The sequence below is a fragment of the Zingiber officinale genome, chromosome 8B (genome assembly GCF_018446385.1).
Source record: "Zingiber officinale cultivar Zhangliang chromosome 8B, Zo_v1.1, whole genome shotgun sequence".
NCBI lineage: Eukaryota > Viridiplantae > Streptophyta > Magnoliopsida > Zingiberales > Zingiberaceae > Zingiber > Zingiber officinale.
Window position 1 is genome coordinate 40,763,548 of NC_056001.1, and position 16,380 is coordinate 40,779,927.

General features: G+C 34.8%; 2 protein-coding genes across 2 annotated transcripts; one reads left to right on the plus strand and one right to left on the minus strand.

Moving 5' to 3' along the window:
- Positions 1-299: 299 nt before the first annotated feature.
- Positions 300-2,822, plus strand: LOC122015621 (DNA-damage-repair/toleration protein DRT111, chloroplastic-like). Its single transcript, XM_042572610.1, has 2 exons — positions 300-1,210; positions 2,317-2,822. The coding sequence occupies exons 1-2, from the start codon at positions 344-346 to the stop codon at positions 2,611-2,613; spliced, it is 1,164 nt and encodes a 387-aa protein (XP_042428544.1). The 5' UTR covers positions 300-343; the 3' UTR covers positions 2,614-2,822.
- Positions 2,823-6,359: 3,537 nt separating this feature from the next.
- Positions 6,360-14,167, minus strand: LOC122016844 (T-complex protein 1 subunit zeta 1-like). Its single transcript, XM_042574268.1, has 15 exons — positions 13,872-14,167; positions 13,735-13,798; positions 13,505-13,640; positions 12,478-12,629; positions 12,347-12,394; positions 11,807-11,899; positions 9,708-9,814; positions 9,084-9,198; positions 8,915-9,001; positions 8,185-8,389; positions 7,999-8,093; positions 7,079-7,147; positions 6,904-7,011; positions 6,688-6,806; positions 6,360-6,605 (listed from the first exon to the last, which is right to left on the minus strand). Exons 1-15 carry the CDS (start codon positions 14,003-14,005, stop codon positions 6,530-6,532), a joined length of 1,608 nt encoding a protein of 535 aa, XP_042430202.1. The 5' UTR covers positions 14,006-14,167; the 3' UTR covers positions 6,360-6,529.
- Between the last annotated feature and the right edge of the window lie 2,213 nt (positions 14,168-16,380).

A 16,380-nucleotide genomic window follows, 5' to 3' on the forward strand; every position in this document is an offset into this window, starting at 1 on the left:
GGTCTTTGTTTCTTTAAGAGAAGAAACAAATGTTAAAAAATTGAATTTAGGATGTTCTTAACTCGAATTTAAAAAATATAGAAGAAAAATTCATTCCAACACAGAGACGAGATTTTTAATTGGTTGCAAAGTGAAAAAAAGAATGTGAAGTAAAGTTTTAAACTAGGTTCTAGACATTTAGTCATGGAGGTTGAGGTATTGAGTTTCATGAGTTAGTTTTGGGCAATCATGTACAATTTATTGGTTAACTAATTTGATTCATGGAATAAGTTTTTCAGATTTCAGTTTGAACATCTTCGGATACTGATATTTTCTTTATTTGTTATAGGGAGTTGAAAGAGAAATGTTGGGTGGACTTTATGGAGACCTTCCTCCTCCTGCAGCAGCTGATGAGGAGAGAAGCAACAGTTCATCTGTTTGGTCAAGCAGTGGAAAGATGGCTCCGCCCACGTTGCGAAAGCAGTCAACTGTATTCTCACCACCTCAGTCTATTTTGAGGAATCAACAGTTACAGATCAAAGCTAAAAGTTCAATCACACCACAACCAAGGCCACTGAGTGCTTCCACTCCACCATCTTTGCTAGAAAATGATACCAAAGGCCCAGCTTTTCAGCCAGCTCTTGTTGGTGTGACATCAACAGTCATCGAGGAATATGATCCTTCTAGGCCAAATGATTATGAGGAGTACAGGAGAGAGAAGAAGAAAAGGATTGCAGAGGCAGAAATGAAGCGGGAACTAGATAGGAGACGCCGGGAAGAGGAGGAAAGGGAGAAGGAGAGGGAACGAAGGGAACAGGAAGCTGCAGAGAGAGAAGATAATGATCATCGATCAAGGTCCTCATCACTGAGTGTATCTGGTGAAGAAGCCTGGAAAAGACGTGCTTCCATGAGTGGAGGAGTTCCTCCAAAATCACCTTCTCCGCCTCCAAATGGAGATGGATTTAGCATTGGAAAGTCAACTACTGCCGGATTGGGAATTGGTGCTGGTGGACAAATGACTGCTGCACAGAGGATGATGGCAAAAATGGGTTGGAAAGAAGGCCAGGGTCTTGGCAAACAGGAACAGGGTATTACTACTCCCTTGATGGCAAAAAAGACTGATAGGCGAGCTGGGGTTATTGTTAATGCTAGTGAGCCTAAATCCGAGAAGAAGGTTAAAAGTGTCAATATGAACAGCCCACCCACTCGTGTCGTACTACTACGAAACATGGTAAGACAGTCCAAAAAATGCATGCTTCAAATAACAGAAGTTCATTTTGTTCATTCAACTGTCTGATACAAGATTATTCTGTTGAGTATATTTGTCTACTTTCTTGCATAGAAACCTTTAGGCGCCGCACATGAATTTGGGTCTTCAGTAATTTGCTTAGTTTTAGATGCCGTTGAATTTAACAGCGGTATACTTTATCAAGGCACCTTGTTTTTGTTTGCCTATGGTACTTAGTTTAAGAGATGGTCCTGTTCTCGATCAGCAAGGGGCCATTGCATGTCTAACTCCTAGAAAACTCAATTCTCCAGAATGATGGTTCTGGTCACATCACATTTAAGAATATTTAGAAGACTGAGGAGCGATTCTATGCCTTGTCTTAATTTTATTGGTAAAGATCATTCAAAGTGGTTGCACTTCATCAAATCCACTTTGCATTTTACACAAGGCTGACTTCATTTCATGTAATTGTGTATTTGCGATGTTTTTGGCATTCCTTTTGAACACAGTTCTATCTTGTCAAATTAATTATTTGGACACTAAAAGTTTCAGAATAGTTTTCTACTAAATGCTCATTAGGCTTTCGTAACAGCAGTCTTGTTGCTCCTTTTGCATTAAAGTATTTTTTTTTCAACGTAACAAGTAAAAGAGTAGTTGTTAGTGCTGAGGAAAAAAAATCTTCCATTTCGGTCAGAATTAATATCACACACTAAGGCACTAGGGATCAACCCTCCAAAATTTTGTAGGTTTGTTTGGATTCTTTTTGAGTAAAATTTTTACCTTTTGTTTTATTGAAGCAATTTTGGGTTGAGAGCTCAAAATGTTACTTTTTCATTATTTGCTTTAGATCACTTTTGAAGTACTGTTACTTCTGTGTCTTGGAATATTGTTTCTCACTATGATTTTTTAGCACTTGGCAATCTCTTTAGGTCAATATTTCCAGTGAAATGTTTCTTGCTATGCTCGACTTGTGGATTATAGACAATTAAAAATGGTTATTTGAAATGGCTGCTGAACGGGTGAAACTTTTCCCACTTGCTTAACTTGTGGATTGTAGATGATTAAAAATAGTTTATTGAAATGGTTGCTAAAGAGACCATTTTTCTCAGGTTGGACCAGGAGAAGTAGACGACGAGCTTGAAGATGAGGTCGCATCAGAGTGCACAAAATATGGCACTGTTACACGAGTGTTGATATTTGAGATAACCGAACCAAACTTCCCAGTAGAAGAAGCAGTTAGGATCTTTGTGCAATTTGAGAGGTCAGAGGGCGCGACAAAGTCATTGATTGACCTTGATGGGCGTTTTTTTGGCGGAAGAGTGGTGCACGCTTCATTTTATGATGAGGAAAAGTTTGGAAACAATGAGTTGGCTCCGATGCCTGGCGAAGTGGCTGGTTACCAGTAAGATTATTAACTCGACAAACAATTGGAAGGTTAGGACTTGCTGCTATGGTGGCATTTGCAGTTGGGTATCTCCTTCCTATTTGCTTTCCTAATCTTGGTAGAGTATTTTTTTGGCAACTTGATGCGATGTGGTAACTATGCTTCTTGTTGTAATACTCAATGCAGTGGTTTACTGTGCATGCCTAATTTATGAATTGAGTTAATATTCAATTCTAGTTTATTGTGCATGCGATGTGGCCCTTCTTTGATTTGCTAGTAGAAGCCAGCCTCTAAGATGTTCGCTGCATTTGAGATTGATAGGAATGATGTTTTTTACTTTAAGCTATAGACTTGGAAACATAGATGATCATGATTTTATATATCAATGGTTGTTTCTTTAGATTAAAGGGAGCCTTGCTGCTATGTGATTTTATGATTGAGTTTGAGTCGTGGAAACAATTAGGATAAAATTTGGTATAATAGATTCAATGTGATTCAGTTCTTGTTCTAGCTTTCGGATCTGTATTAGTGGGAATTTAGCGCATACCTTTAAGTTGTTTCTTTAGATTCATAATTACATGCAATATTTATATTTTTTTCTTGCTATCCTATGGTTAATATAATATTTCTTAGAACTCGTACAGTAAACAATCAATGCCAAAGGTTCTATTGTATTATTATTTTATCATAATTAGCAATATTAATCTCTATGGTGTGAAGTGATTAGAATTTGAAAAATGAATTTGTGAAAATTTTATGTTTATTTTTACTCAAGATTTTTTTAAACATGCATATATTTTATCCATCAAAGAAAACGAAATGATAGTCCTTTGAATCTGACTTTTTTTTTTTTTTTTTTTTTACTATTTTTCATGAAAAACTTTCTATCGGTAGGTAATGGTGTTCTTAGGTTAAATACTTACAACTCTCGCTCTTTCATTTGAAAATTTTAACTAAGATAATAACTTTAATATCATTTTCGATAGATTTTCTATGTTTTTTTTATATATTCATCCATTTGAATATAAGGATTTCAACAAAGAAGCTTATTTTATAAAGACATTTATGTTCTGTTTAATATGGGGAAACAAATTTAATATGGAAAAAAAAATCCTTAGAAAAAGGTTAGAGAAAGAATAGAGAAAAGAAAGAAATCCGAGAGAAATAAAATTAAAAAAAATACAAATAACAAAGACAAAAAAGAAAATAAATGGACAGATCAACTCACGGCCGTCGCTTGCGGCTGCACAATTCGACCTCGCCCGCAGCCGTGAGGCATGTTTGCGGTTGCGAGCACGTCGAGAGAAATTGAAGAGGGGAAGAGAAAATTGATTTCCATCCGGTCGAATGAAAAATATATTATAAAAAATATCCGCACAGGAATTGTTATATCCACGAGGAAGAAATATATTTCATTCTTTTTAAAATACATAAGGCAATTTCCCACCATGATTTTTTTTACCTTAACAATGTTTAGATCAATAATTGAAAATTTGAACCCCACATATTGACCTAACTAATTGGTCTTGAGATTAATTTTCAACATATATAAAATATCTTGTTAGGTGTCGTTTGAGTTCTTGGGCAGAATATAAATATATATTAAATGGCAAAACTATCAGTTCTCGTCCTAGTAATATTTGTTAAGGGTGAAAATATAAATAAAAGAAATTAGAGAAGCAATTTGTAGAATTCGAAATCACAATCCAAGGGTAACAAGAATTCTAAACCTTGAGGGGGAATTTGAAATAATGCTACATTAATTAATTAAGAACGTAAACCAAATATTTTTAATATCACTTTTAAAATACCTTTAAAATCATTTTATATTTAAATAATGAAAACTAAAATAACAATAAAAAAATACAAGCCAAGCATGCTGATTCTGCTTGAGAGCGCAACGCGATGAAGAGCTGGGGGCGACAGACGAAGAATTTAGGGAATAAACGGATGACGACTTCGGAGAAGAGAAACCACTGCGGATCTGAGAAAATCAAAACAGATCCGAAGAAATATAACCAGAGAATACCTTCCCAGTGAAAGGAATAGCACGTCGAAGCTAGATCGGAGAAACTCAAAGTCGATCTAGGGAAGACTCCGACAAATTGGAATGCCACGATAAAGGAAACCCAGCTCACGACCCCAGCGAAATCTATCGTCTCCTGCACACCACGCAGCCAATCAACCAGACGTCAGTTACCTAAGACCGAGGTAGGAATCCTTTGCTAGACCCTCCGACACTCAAGTTAGCTCCTTCTGTTGCCGTTAGGAAGGAAGAAGAAGTACAGTGAAAACTGGAATGAAACTAGGGTTTCAGTGCTGATGTAATGTGCGCGTACCTGGCCAACGGAAGAGATTTCCTTTTTTATACCACTTCATATAACCTCCGTAGTCATGAAGTAGACCCCGATTTATTAGAGTTTGTTCTCAGATGACATAAGTACTTACAATAATAGTTTAAAGAATCTTTTTCATACCCCAAATGTACCTTCTTTGTCGTCTAGCATATTTACAGGAGTTTTTAGAAGCTGTTTCCGCCAAATTGTCATATGATTGTATATTATTCATACATCATCTATATTTGGTTGTAATACTCCTTACTGGCTATGTTCACGAGATTTAATGAATGTGAGTGTTCTTATGCCCGGCTTGATTTTGCTAAGTTGATTTCATACTAATAGCCTTCTAAAGGTATGTATTGATATACCCGCCCGATATCACATTACCGAGTAAATTCGTCCGGGGTTGTTCTACCGACCGCGCTAAGTCGAGTCCCTCCTAGTGACTTAAGTTCATACGTCTGCTCGATCACCCGAAATTATATTACCGAACGAGCTATGTATATGCTCGTTCGGATTTATTTTACCGACCGCGCTAAGCCAATTCCCTCCTGCCGACTTAAGTTTGTAGGTCTGCTCGGTCGCTCGGAATTATATTACCGAACGAGCTATGTATATACTCGCCTGAGTTGATTCTACCAACTGCACTAAGCCGAGTCCCTCCTAGTGACTTAAGTTTGTACGTCTGCTCGGTCAGTCGAAATTATATTACCGAACGAGCTATGTATATGCTCGTTCGGATTTATTCTACCGACCGCGCTAAGACGAGTCCCTCCTAGTGACTTAAGTTCGTACGTCTGCTCGATCGCCCGGAATTATATTACCGAACGAGCTATGTATATGCTCGTTCGAGTTTATTTTACCGACCGCGCTAAACCAAGTCCCTCCTAGTGACTTAAGTTAGTACGTCTGCTCGGTCGCCTGAAATTATATTACCGAACAAGCTATGTATACGCTCGTCTAAGTTTATTCTACCGACTGCGCTAAACCAATTCCCTCCTGGCAACTTAAAGGTAGATCCGCTACCTTAGCGGCCCCCTAGTGCCGGCCCTACGGATATGCAGGGAGGTTCATGCAGGTACACAGGCCATAGGCGCATGCCGAGATAAACCCCAGGTCGTCAGTTCCTGAGAATCGACCTCTGGCCATTACGCCAGAGATACCATGCGCCCACCGTCTGCGCTACGCCCTGGGGGCAAAACTCTCCTCCCCTCCTCCTCCTCCTCCTCCTGGCAACTTAAGTTCGTACGTCTGCTCGATCGCCCGAGATTACATCACCGAGCGAATTAATCTTGACCGAACCTCCTTACTTCTTCTTTCTTCTTTCTTCTCCTTATAATCCTTTTCACATTATTACACGGACTCCACTCCTTATAACCCATATCACATGCCATAATAGCTCTAGCAAAAATGCAAAATTTAAAAATGATTAAAAAAAACTTTAATGACAATTATTTCTTAATCATTAAAAACAAAAACAAAAACCAACAGAAAAAAAATTGAACAAAAATGGCAGATTACATTGAACATCCAAAGCCCAACATCGCAATCACATCAAGTTCATGTTAACTTGCAAACCTGGATCCGATATCCCAAGAACTATGTTGGTTTTCGCATGTTTCGGCCGGCCCGAATCACTTCATCCACCAGAAGCAGTTGGGAAGCGATAACAGGTCTGCAAACAGAAATGGAACCAGTAGTTAAATGGCTAGTGAGAATCAAGTAATTTGTTGGCAGTGGTGTCCAGTAATACTTACCCCGAGTTTATGAGCTGACGTTTTACTGAATAGTTATCAAAGATGCCTTCCATCTGTGGATCTACCGGAGTACCGGTATGAAGATTCAAACCCACAATGATGCCTCTGTCATGCTCACCCTTTGAAATCATATATGATGGAGAGGTTAGATCATGATTCTAACTTGAATTGTGCAGGAAAAATATCGGTGTAGCATATCGCAAGAGAGGCCTTTACCGAGATTGCAATAATGGCATCCAAGGTGTCGTGGCCAGAGTTCTCTGCCAGTGTCTTCGGAACCACGAGAAGAGCATCAGCAAAAGCTTCGACTCCGATTTGTGCACGCTATTTATGACTGAATGTTAGACGAACATCAAGATAGTTGGATGTCTTACATATAAGAGCAGCTTACCCCTTGAACAGTTTTCTTTACATTGTTGATCAAATGCTGTCTCGCTGCAACCTCAAAAGCCCCAGCACCCTGTCAAAAACAAGATGGCGAAGATATTAATATCAGAATTTGTTCAATGCTTACAGTTTCGAAGATATGCAACAGAAGGTGGAAATGAAGTAATATGATGCAGCATTTGCATGACTAGCAATTAACATAAACAGAAGAAATCAAATCCATGGCGACATTTCACAGACAAGTTGAAAATAATAGAAGACAAGATTCAGGAAATGCAGTGTAGGTTAAGGAAACTTGGAGCAGTTTTAAATTACTCTAGTTATTGTTGGTGTTTTGCCAAAAGATATTGATAATATTCCTTATAAAACAAAGTTTGTCGAATAAAGTGTTGATTTCTTCTATTCATTTTCTACTATGTTTTCGATGTTACAGTATTAGACCTGCTTGACCTTGAACTCTGCATTAATGTGCCAGTAGAGAGATAAGATCCGTAGAAGATTGGATAAACCTGCACGAGTAGGCTGAATCTTTACCTTAGGATTGTAAGCCATCCCTACAGCTTGTCTCTGGCTCATTCTCTCTACTCTTATTTATTTATTTACATCATAATTTGTTGATTAATTTTTAATATCTTTGATCATAATTGTTCTAGTGCAAATTTATTGGTTGAATATTTTGTTAAATTGATGATCGTAATATTTCCACTAACCGAAAGTATATGGTTGTTTGACCTCTCTGCAGCAGAATTACTCATACCTTGATGCTTAGACAAAACAAAACTTATCAGACATGGACACCATTTAGTTGCTGTCTATCTTGTGCCAGAAGCCTTGGTTTTCAGTGCAACTAAACTAGACCAATAATAGTTTATCTCGACTTATTTCATGCATCTCTTTCAAATATTTCAGATATTTGAAACTCACCAGAACAACAGCTTCATCTTCAATTGTATTCTTGACAGATCTGAGGCCATCACGAGCAGCATCCTTGATTTGAGCAATGGTATGATCATTTGGTCCTACAATAAAGATGACAATAACCTTCATTGATATTCCAATTATATGTTTCAAAGGCTAATAAAAAAGAAATTATCAAAATAATTATGCAACCTTTGATCAAGATAGTACAAGAGCGAGGGTTTTTCACATTCTCCACAAAGGTATACTTTTCTTCACCGAGAATATGCTCATAAACAAGCCCAGCCCAACCAAGACAGACAACCGTCAAGTCATCGACGGAGTTAACAGCTTCCCCACCACAAGCCAAAACCAATCTTTCCATATTCCTCCTCTTAGCTCTTCTAAGTGCAATAATCTAAAGGTACTCGCGAAAAGAAGAAAATAAACATCATATTTCTGTAATGTTTACAAAATCTGGAGAGTTAATAGCAGTTGATGTTGCAAAAAACATAGATCCTTATTGTTCACGACTACAAAAAAATCACTAGCGGCAAATATTAAACAAGTGAAAAAATGGCTAACCAAAAGCTGAAGCAATCAAACATCACTAGTATTCACGCACAGAATTAGAAACAGAAAAATGTAAAATACAATATGGCAAGGCAAGAGCAGATTATGTCATAAATTCCTGCCATTGCTATATAGTCAAACACCACCGTAAATAAGCTGTTTTAGAATACTGCACGTCATTGATAGCTTTGGTCATACAACATATCATCTACATCAAATTGAAAAGGCTAGTTATATTCGTTGATAGCTTTGTGCGCAAGAAGATATAACATGATCATGATGAACACAACTAGGCAAAGTTGAAAGTTTCACCTAGGTACAACTTGAACAGAAAAAAAAATGTCAATAATTAAGTGAGGGCATGATTTACCCCTGCTCTGGCAAGTAGGTCTAGAGATGGAGGATCAATGCCTTTTTGGTTAATCACAACAAAGTTTTTGTCGTTGCCTGAACAGACCTGCATTGAAGGAGGAATTTAAGGAAACAGAAAATATATGAGAATTGAGATCATTTGAAGGATTCAGAAAATATTAATTTGCCTTGTTTTTCAGTTCAATGATCTTCTTTACTCGCTCATCAACTTGACGTCGTTCAGCAACTACCATTTGTTCCCTCTGCTCAGCATTGGAGTAAAAAAACCCTGCATTTATTTCACTGAAAAGAGAACACATCAACCGCATATGTATGAGAAGTAAGGTTCTTGATTATCAGGACTAAAATTGAAAACAAACAAAATGCTTGACTGGTTGTGGTATAGGCGCATAAATGCAGAGAAAGGTATCATTATCACATTATGTGATGAACATTGTACACAAAAAAAAATTGTTAGCTAAGGATTCAATGGAGTTGATTGATAGAATGATTGGAATGAAGTATTAAAATACAACATAATAACCACAAGTTGAGTTTCTACAAAGCAACTAAGAAAACTATACTTGTCAAAGTTTGTTAATGACAGATTCTTAGTTATTTTGGGCAATAAAAACTCAGTTTGCATCCAGGAATTTAGAGAGGAAGTAATTTTCAATTTTCAAATTAGCCACATGAATTTATAGATAAATGACAACAAATAAAAGTTCTACATATGGAAAAACTGAATTATCTCATCTACTAGTTTCTTTTTTCATAAATACTAGATGACGAAGAAACAGATTAAGATTCACCTCTTCTCATATTCCAAGGAGACATTGCAAGTCAAGATATAGCAATTTTCTGCCCTCCGCTTCATATCAGGATGTCGAGATCCATGATCAAGGACAATGCCTTCAACCTTGAAAAGGAAAAAAAAATGGACACACTAATTATGTGAAGCAATTAATAAAAAGCAATCCCTCAATACAGAATAGTTAATTCTTATGTGGTTCTAAGTGGGTAAAACCATTGATGACCAAGAGAAAAATGCAGCAGAAGTACTCATGCAAAGAAGCTACTTGCTCCTAACAATTTGGCTACATAACTTGGTGAATCTTGTATATGCCTTTGTTAACAAGTGCTTTAGTGACATTTGTAGAATTAATTTTCAGTAAAGTATCCTATATCAATTTCATTTACAGCAAATACTCTATATATTCGCTCATTTGCAAGTTTCTAATAGCTTCTAGCCACTCTCTTGCACATATCATTCCTCTGTAAAATCAGTGAAGAAACCACCAAAAACTACAAATTCCAAAGGAAAAAAAAATTCCAGAACTAATGAATCCAAATCCCTAAATATACAAGAAAAAACAGGTGGACCATGCAATACCACATTCAATGTGAACAACCAACAAGAAGCACAGGGTTGTTTAAGGCACTATAAGGCACCTAGATCCCATATTGTCCAAGACCTAGGTGCTTCCAAAACGATTCAAGGTGTGTAAATATAAAAAATTCTTAACAAATAAACCAAATTATTAATAATATCTTATAGTTCATAAACAGTGTGAATTTATCAGTTGACTAAATGTTAAACAATATGTTAATAACCTATATTATCTTCATTATAAGTGTGCAGCAACTATTTGAGGTTTGTTGCATGGATCATATCTTTTAATTGGGTTCTTTCTATGCCAGGCTATATCCCTAACAATATTCTAAACATATAAAAAAAATTTATAAATCAACAAAAAAAAAAATAGTCTCCAATACCTTAGACCTTCTACCTAATCAATTCTCCTCTACTAACCATAGAATCTATTGCTCACCTTGAAGCATCTTCATACCATCTTAACCCATTTCTATTTTTTTATCGACATTTGGAGCTACACCTATTTGCTTAAATAGTAGTTAATTTTATTCTATCCCACCTTGCAAGTAATATCACATATCTATCTTAAATTCTCAACCCTATATAATTAATCCTTAGTAGTACGAAACAATTACTTAATAACATATAGTTATAGTTTATTAGTTAATGACATATATTTAAACCATATTAAACCATCAATAATACATATGTTAGGGTTTATTAATAATATTAGATTATTAGTATTAAAGTATTAATCAACAAAACATAATAGTTAACAATTATCAATTATTAACTTATAAAACAAAACATAAAGTTACGGATTAAGATATCAAAAGTTTAGTTCAGTGTTTCACAACCACAATAATTAGTCATCTTTGGTAGACAAATATCATCAAGATAAGTTCTTAATCATCAAATATCATAAAGTTATTGCACATATGTTCGCCATTGTTCCTTTTCACCAGATATATGCAGTCTTGGCCTGCAAAAGCATCGCCCTTGGTCTCCTAGGCAGATAAACTGCTATATCAAATATGAGATGAAGTCCCTTGTCTAAAATGCAATTTCTTTTTAAAACAATGGTCACTTGCCTCTCAATGAAGCCTCATTATATTTGATCGTGTGACTAATCTCTATTGTTGACTGAGTCACACAACAATTTTTGGTTAACAAAACTTTTCCTAAACAGATAGCCACCTACAAAGATCACCACCAGAAATTCACTAGAGAAGTTTGTAGGATAGTTTGTCCACCAAAATTGTGTGGGAAAGGAGTACACTTCTCTAGAGTTTATTGCGAGGATGAGGTGCTGAGGCTTTGTGTAGGAGTTGTTTTTTTTTTTTTTTTGACATTCCACAAGCTTTTTTTGGCCTTTTTCTTAACCAACTACCCTATCTCCTAGAAGCAAGCACATGGCTAGGCAATGCCTATCTGGTTAAGGTGTCAAGGCATTCAAACCTCACCTCACTTGGGTGCCTAGGCAAGCAACCTAGAGACTTTTAACAACACTAAAGAACAATCGCAAGAAGAACATACCAAGCGTGTGTCAACATCAAATTTATGTCGCATGTGCATTATCTCAACCATGAAGAGATCAATTGGCTCATCCTGTTTTCTTATACAGAGTACCTGTTAATGAAAATTTTAAAAGTTAGTAAATATAGTTAGAAACTAAGATTGAGATTACAAACATCATGTATAAATCATAAAGTATTAACAAATAGGATCTTCATAGGGAAGGAATGGTAGAATGATAAAAAAAAATAATAAATACATGACAGAATAAATATAATGAATGAGAGAGAGAGAGAGAGTTTTGCAGCTTAAGAGCCAAGAACAAACTTGATAAACACATTCTATAAATAAAGACATGTATCAAACAGAATTTCTTTCAGGTGATACTGATATATTTCAACAAAATAGAGATGATAATTTTCCTCAACCTATCAAGAAAATTCAATTGTGATATGCAGTCAGTTCAGAGCTTTATTACTACTAATATGCTTTAACCAGACTCAATCCAAAAGCATTAAACGAGATCTATAAGAAAACGTGTGCAAGTAAATATAAACTTACTGCATCAACAACAGCGTTGGTCAGTTGATCAGCTAGCGATTCATATAACTACAGAAAAAGAAATTCAAACAGAGTTAAGAGAAACTCATATCAATGACCTAATAAATTTTTATATAAAAAATATGGTTTACCTTTGTCCTAAGAGTCGTCCTTGCTACCATTTTCAATATCTCCTTGTCAGGTGCATCACCCATCACGACAGGTGTCTTAAACTTCTCTAGAAACTCTAGAGTAGCCCGCTTGGCAATTTCAAATCCATCTACCAATACTCGCGGATGCATTCCTAAAGATACGAAATGTTCTTTTATGGTATTCAGCATTTAAAGCTTGAACTAAGAGAATTTATATAATAATATATTATCTTACCCATTGATAGTCACTAAACTGAACACACAATGGCTATACAGGCAACTATTTTAACAAAAATAAGAACAAATAATTATTCTAATTTCCACATGCCTTGAATTTCCAAAAGTTAATGATATAAAAATGGTAAGCAAAAGAGTAAAAAGACAACTTTCTTACTTAACTCTAGTCATGCAAAACCAAAAGAAATTAGTTAGTTTAAGAATGTTAGCTCCTGCCAATCCTCTGTTGAATCCCATCTGATTATAATCATAAATCCATAATCATCTAATTCTTTCAAGTTCAAACTCACTCTTTTAAAAACCCAAAAACCATGAGCCTTGGAGTGAAGGATATATCAAATCATCAAACTCTTGTGCTCAAGTTACAGATACTCCACCATGATAACGCAGATAGTGCTAAGTTCTATCCAGTATCCCTTAAATAAAGTAAATGGACAACTACGCAAGTAAAGAAGGGTGTCATAATTGCAACTCTTGAATGACAAAGAATAAGCCTTCATTATTTTTCTATAAGGAAAAGTTCTTGTTAAGAGTTATGATTAGGAAGTATCATCTTCAAGTTAAAGAATCAATGCTTCTGCTGACAATCTTGGAGGATGGAGTCGCAGAATGAGAATCTATATTCTAATGTGCTAAAAGTCAGTAGAAAAGCGTATCAAGCATGCAATAAGCCTCGAACTAACAATAATGGATTGTTTGCATTGTCCAGGCTAATAATCTCAGGAAGGACAAACAATTTTTTTTTTTTGCTGAGATTCATGAATTTCAAACAAAATCAAACAGCAAATACCTTCACTGATTTTCTGTTCTGATTGCTTCATGAGTTCCCCAATGAAGAGAACAGTGGAGGTTGTTCCATCACCGCTAGTATCATCCTGTGCTACTGCTGTCCTCGCAATCATGATCGCCGTAGGGTTTTGGATTTGCTACAGATCCAACAGAATGCTGAGCAAGACGAACCATTTCCTAGAAAAAAGGTTAAAAATCCGAACTTCAATGCAAAAATTTCAGTCCCATTACCATCTCTTTCAGGAGAGTGTTCCCGTCTTTAGTCAGCTTGATATCCCCAGCCCCTCCGACAAGCCTGAACGCGAAAATCAATACTTGGCGAAGGAAAGGAACGTAAAGAAGAAAAGAGAGAGAGAAAAAAAAATAACATTTTGATGGTGCCCTTGGGTCCAAGGTTGGTCTTCAGGACATCCTGGAGACCCTTGGCGGCGTTAATGTTCATGTGGAGCGCGGCCGACTTGTTCAGCACCTCAGCTTGCGGATTCAACACCCGGATCGACATCTTCCCAAGCTTTCAATGAGGACGACGAAGCAGATCAATGAGGAGGCGACGAGGCGGAATCGAGTTATGAATGAGTCTGAAGAGAGTGAGAGCCGAGTTGAGGGGAAGAAGAAGCCGCCGTTCTAGAGCGATCGAAAGATCGAATAATCTAAGGCCGAATACTCGGCCGGGCCGATCGTGTGGTGAAAGCCTGTTTGAAATTTAAAAAAAAAGTATTTTCTAGTTTAATTTTTAAAATGCTTCTAATATTTTTATTTTAGTGTACATATGCGCTCTTTTTATTAATAAATGAGTAATTTAAATGACAATAAGGGAATAATTTGACAATAATCTTAAAAAGTAGAATAAATATTTAATTTTAAAGATATTAAGGGTTTTTTTTGACATTCATAATTTTTAAAGACACTTGAAAAATAAATAAACTTTAAAAGATATTTTAATATTTTTTTCTTTTTTATTTCCATAGCAATAGAAATATTAATTTTTTTTACTGACAACTATCCTTAATTCACTGATTAACTGATAATATATTACTTTATTCACAGGACACTAATTCACTAATTTATTAATTAATTGATTAATTTAGTATAATTTTAAGTTTATTTTACTTATTTTAAATATATTTAACATCTATTAGTTAATTTTTATTATTACAGTTCTCTTTTAAATAAATTGATGAATAAATTGACTTTACTGAAAGAATATTATTAATATTTTCGTTGAAATTGGCTAAGATAAGATGGATTATTATGAAAATGACTTCTAAGTGGAAATACTTAGAGATACAAAAGTCTTATTACTCTATGAATGCTTCAAATTTGATTTGGTTGAATCATGATCAAATTACATGTAGAAGGGCCTCCCTAATACATATCTTCATGAACATTCATTTCTCATATTAAATTAGGGATCGAAGTTGATTTCGGTCTCTAATTTAGGGACTAAAATCAACTTCGGTCCTTAATTTAGTGACCGATTGTAATTTGATTATTAATATAAGGGCCGAATTTAATTCGATCGTTAATTTATGGACTAAAATTAATTCGGTCACTATTTTTGTCATTGTTTGAGAGTTTTCTTGTAGTACTTGATCCTTGTTTTTTTACTAGGCTCAGGGATGCTTGGGATAACTCATTAATTGCATGCTTCTAGTGAACTGAGACGGTTAGAGATAGATGATTCTAAATGAGATAGAAAATGATACAAATCTCTATTACTTTTAGTTTGTATGTTTTTAAGATTTGTTAATTTTTTAATACTTGTAGAAAGTATAAGATGAGGTACTAGTTGTGCCTTCAAGACAACTTTGGAAAAAGAAAATTCTGATGATTGTGTCTTACTTTGGGATAACAAGAAATTTTTTCTTAGTTGATGTCATCAATTAGTTTTTTTTTTGACATTTATAACATCCTTATGTCTAATTATCACTGAGTTGGATGATATATTTCTCAATTATATAAGGTCATGAAATTAATAGTTACAATATCATTAACTTTCTACACGGAATTAGCTTGAATAATTTAATTTTTATTTATCAATATTTTCTTGAATTATCATTTTTGAACAACTTGTGATTGCTGGGTACGTCATTAGTTCTATGTTGTTGCAAGCAACAAAAAGATAAGTATTTATTATCTTCTTAGATAATATCCTTATTCACTTGTTAGGACTCTCATATCACTCCAAATGTTAGGTTAATTTTCCTTTTATAATATTTTTGATTCTTCAGTTCAATTGTAAACTTTATTCAATTTGTTTGCTCATAAGTCGGTTAATTAGTAGACCTAGAATATCTTCTGGTTTTCATGCCTATATGTGCCGAGCTTTCTTTATTTTAATTGTTTAATGTTTGAGCTTATCTTAGTATGATATTCAAAACAGATCAAACGAAAGAGATCCGAGTGAACAAAATATATCCTTTTGAAAAATTTCTTGCAACTTTCTTTTAAATTATAAGCGATGGAATCATCCATCACGGTATATACAAAGTAATCAACTTCACATATGAAATGAAATGTCATAATATTTTTTTTATACATATTTAAGTGATGCAAAAAAAAATAATATCTTTTACATATTCACCTAGTTTATTGATTTTTTTAAAAAAATGATAGAATGTAAAATGATAGAATGTAAAATTTCTTTGTACACGACAGAAAAATTTATACATGAAGACCTATATAATTATTAGTTTTCTACCAATTAGAAAAAAAAAGTACAACTTCTATTTGATTGTGTGTATGACAATTAAAACTTGATTGTATAGAGTTGGATATTTGGTTAAAACTGAATTAAACAGAATATAATAAATTGAAATCAAATAAACTAAATTATTTTGAATTAACTAAACCGATCGAATTGTTTTAATAAAAATG

Excerpts from the sequence above, each read along its gene's own strand:
- LOC122015621 (XM_042572610.1), top strand. The coding sequence starts at position 344 with ATGTTGGGTGGACTTTATGGAGACCTTCCTCCTCCTGCAGCAGCTGAT. Across the intron at positions 1,211-2,316 it reads TCGTACTACTACGAAACATG|GTTGGACCAGGAGAAGTAGA; the intron begins GTAAGACAGTCC and ends CATTTTTCTCAG.
- LOC122016844 (XM_042574268.1), bottom strand. The coding sequence starts at position 14,005 with ATGTCGATCCGGGTGTTGAATCCGCAAGCTGAGGTGCTGAACAAGTCG. Across the intron at positions 12,630-13,504 it reads AGAACAGAAAATCAGTGAAG|GAATGCATCCGCGAGTATTG; the intron begins GTATTTGCTGTT and ends TCGTATCTTTAG. Across the intron at positions 9,815-11,806 it reads TTGATGTTGACACACGCTTG|GTTGAAGGCATTGTCCTTGA; the intron begins GTATGTTCTTCT and ends TTCCTTTTCAAG.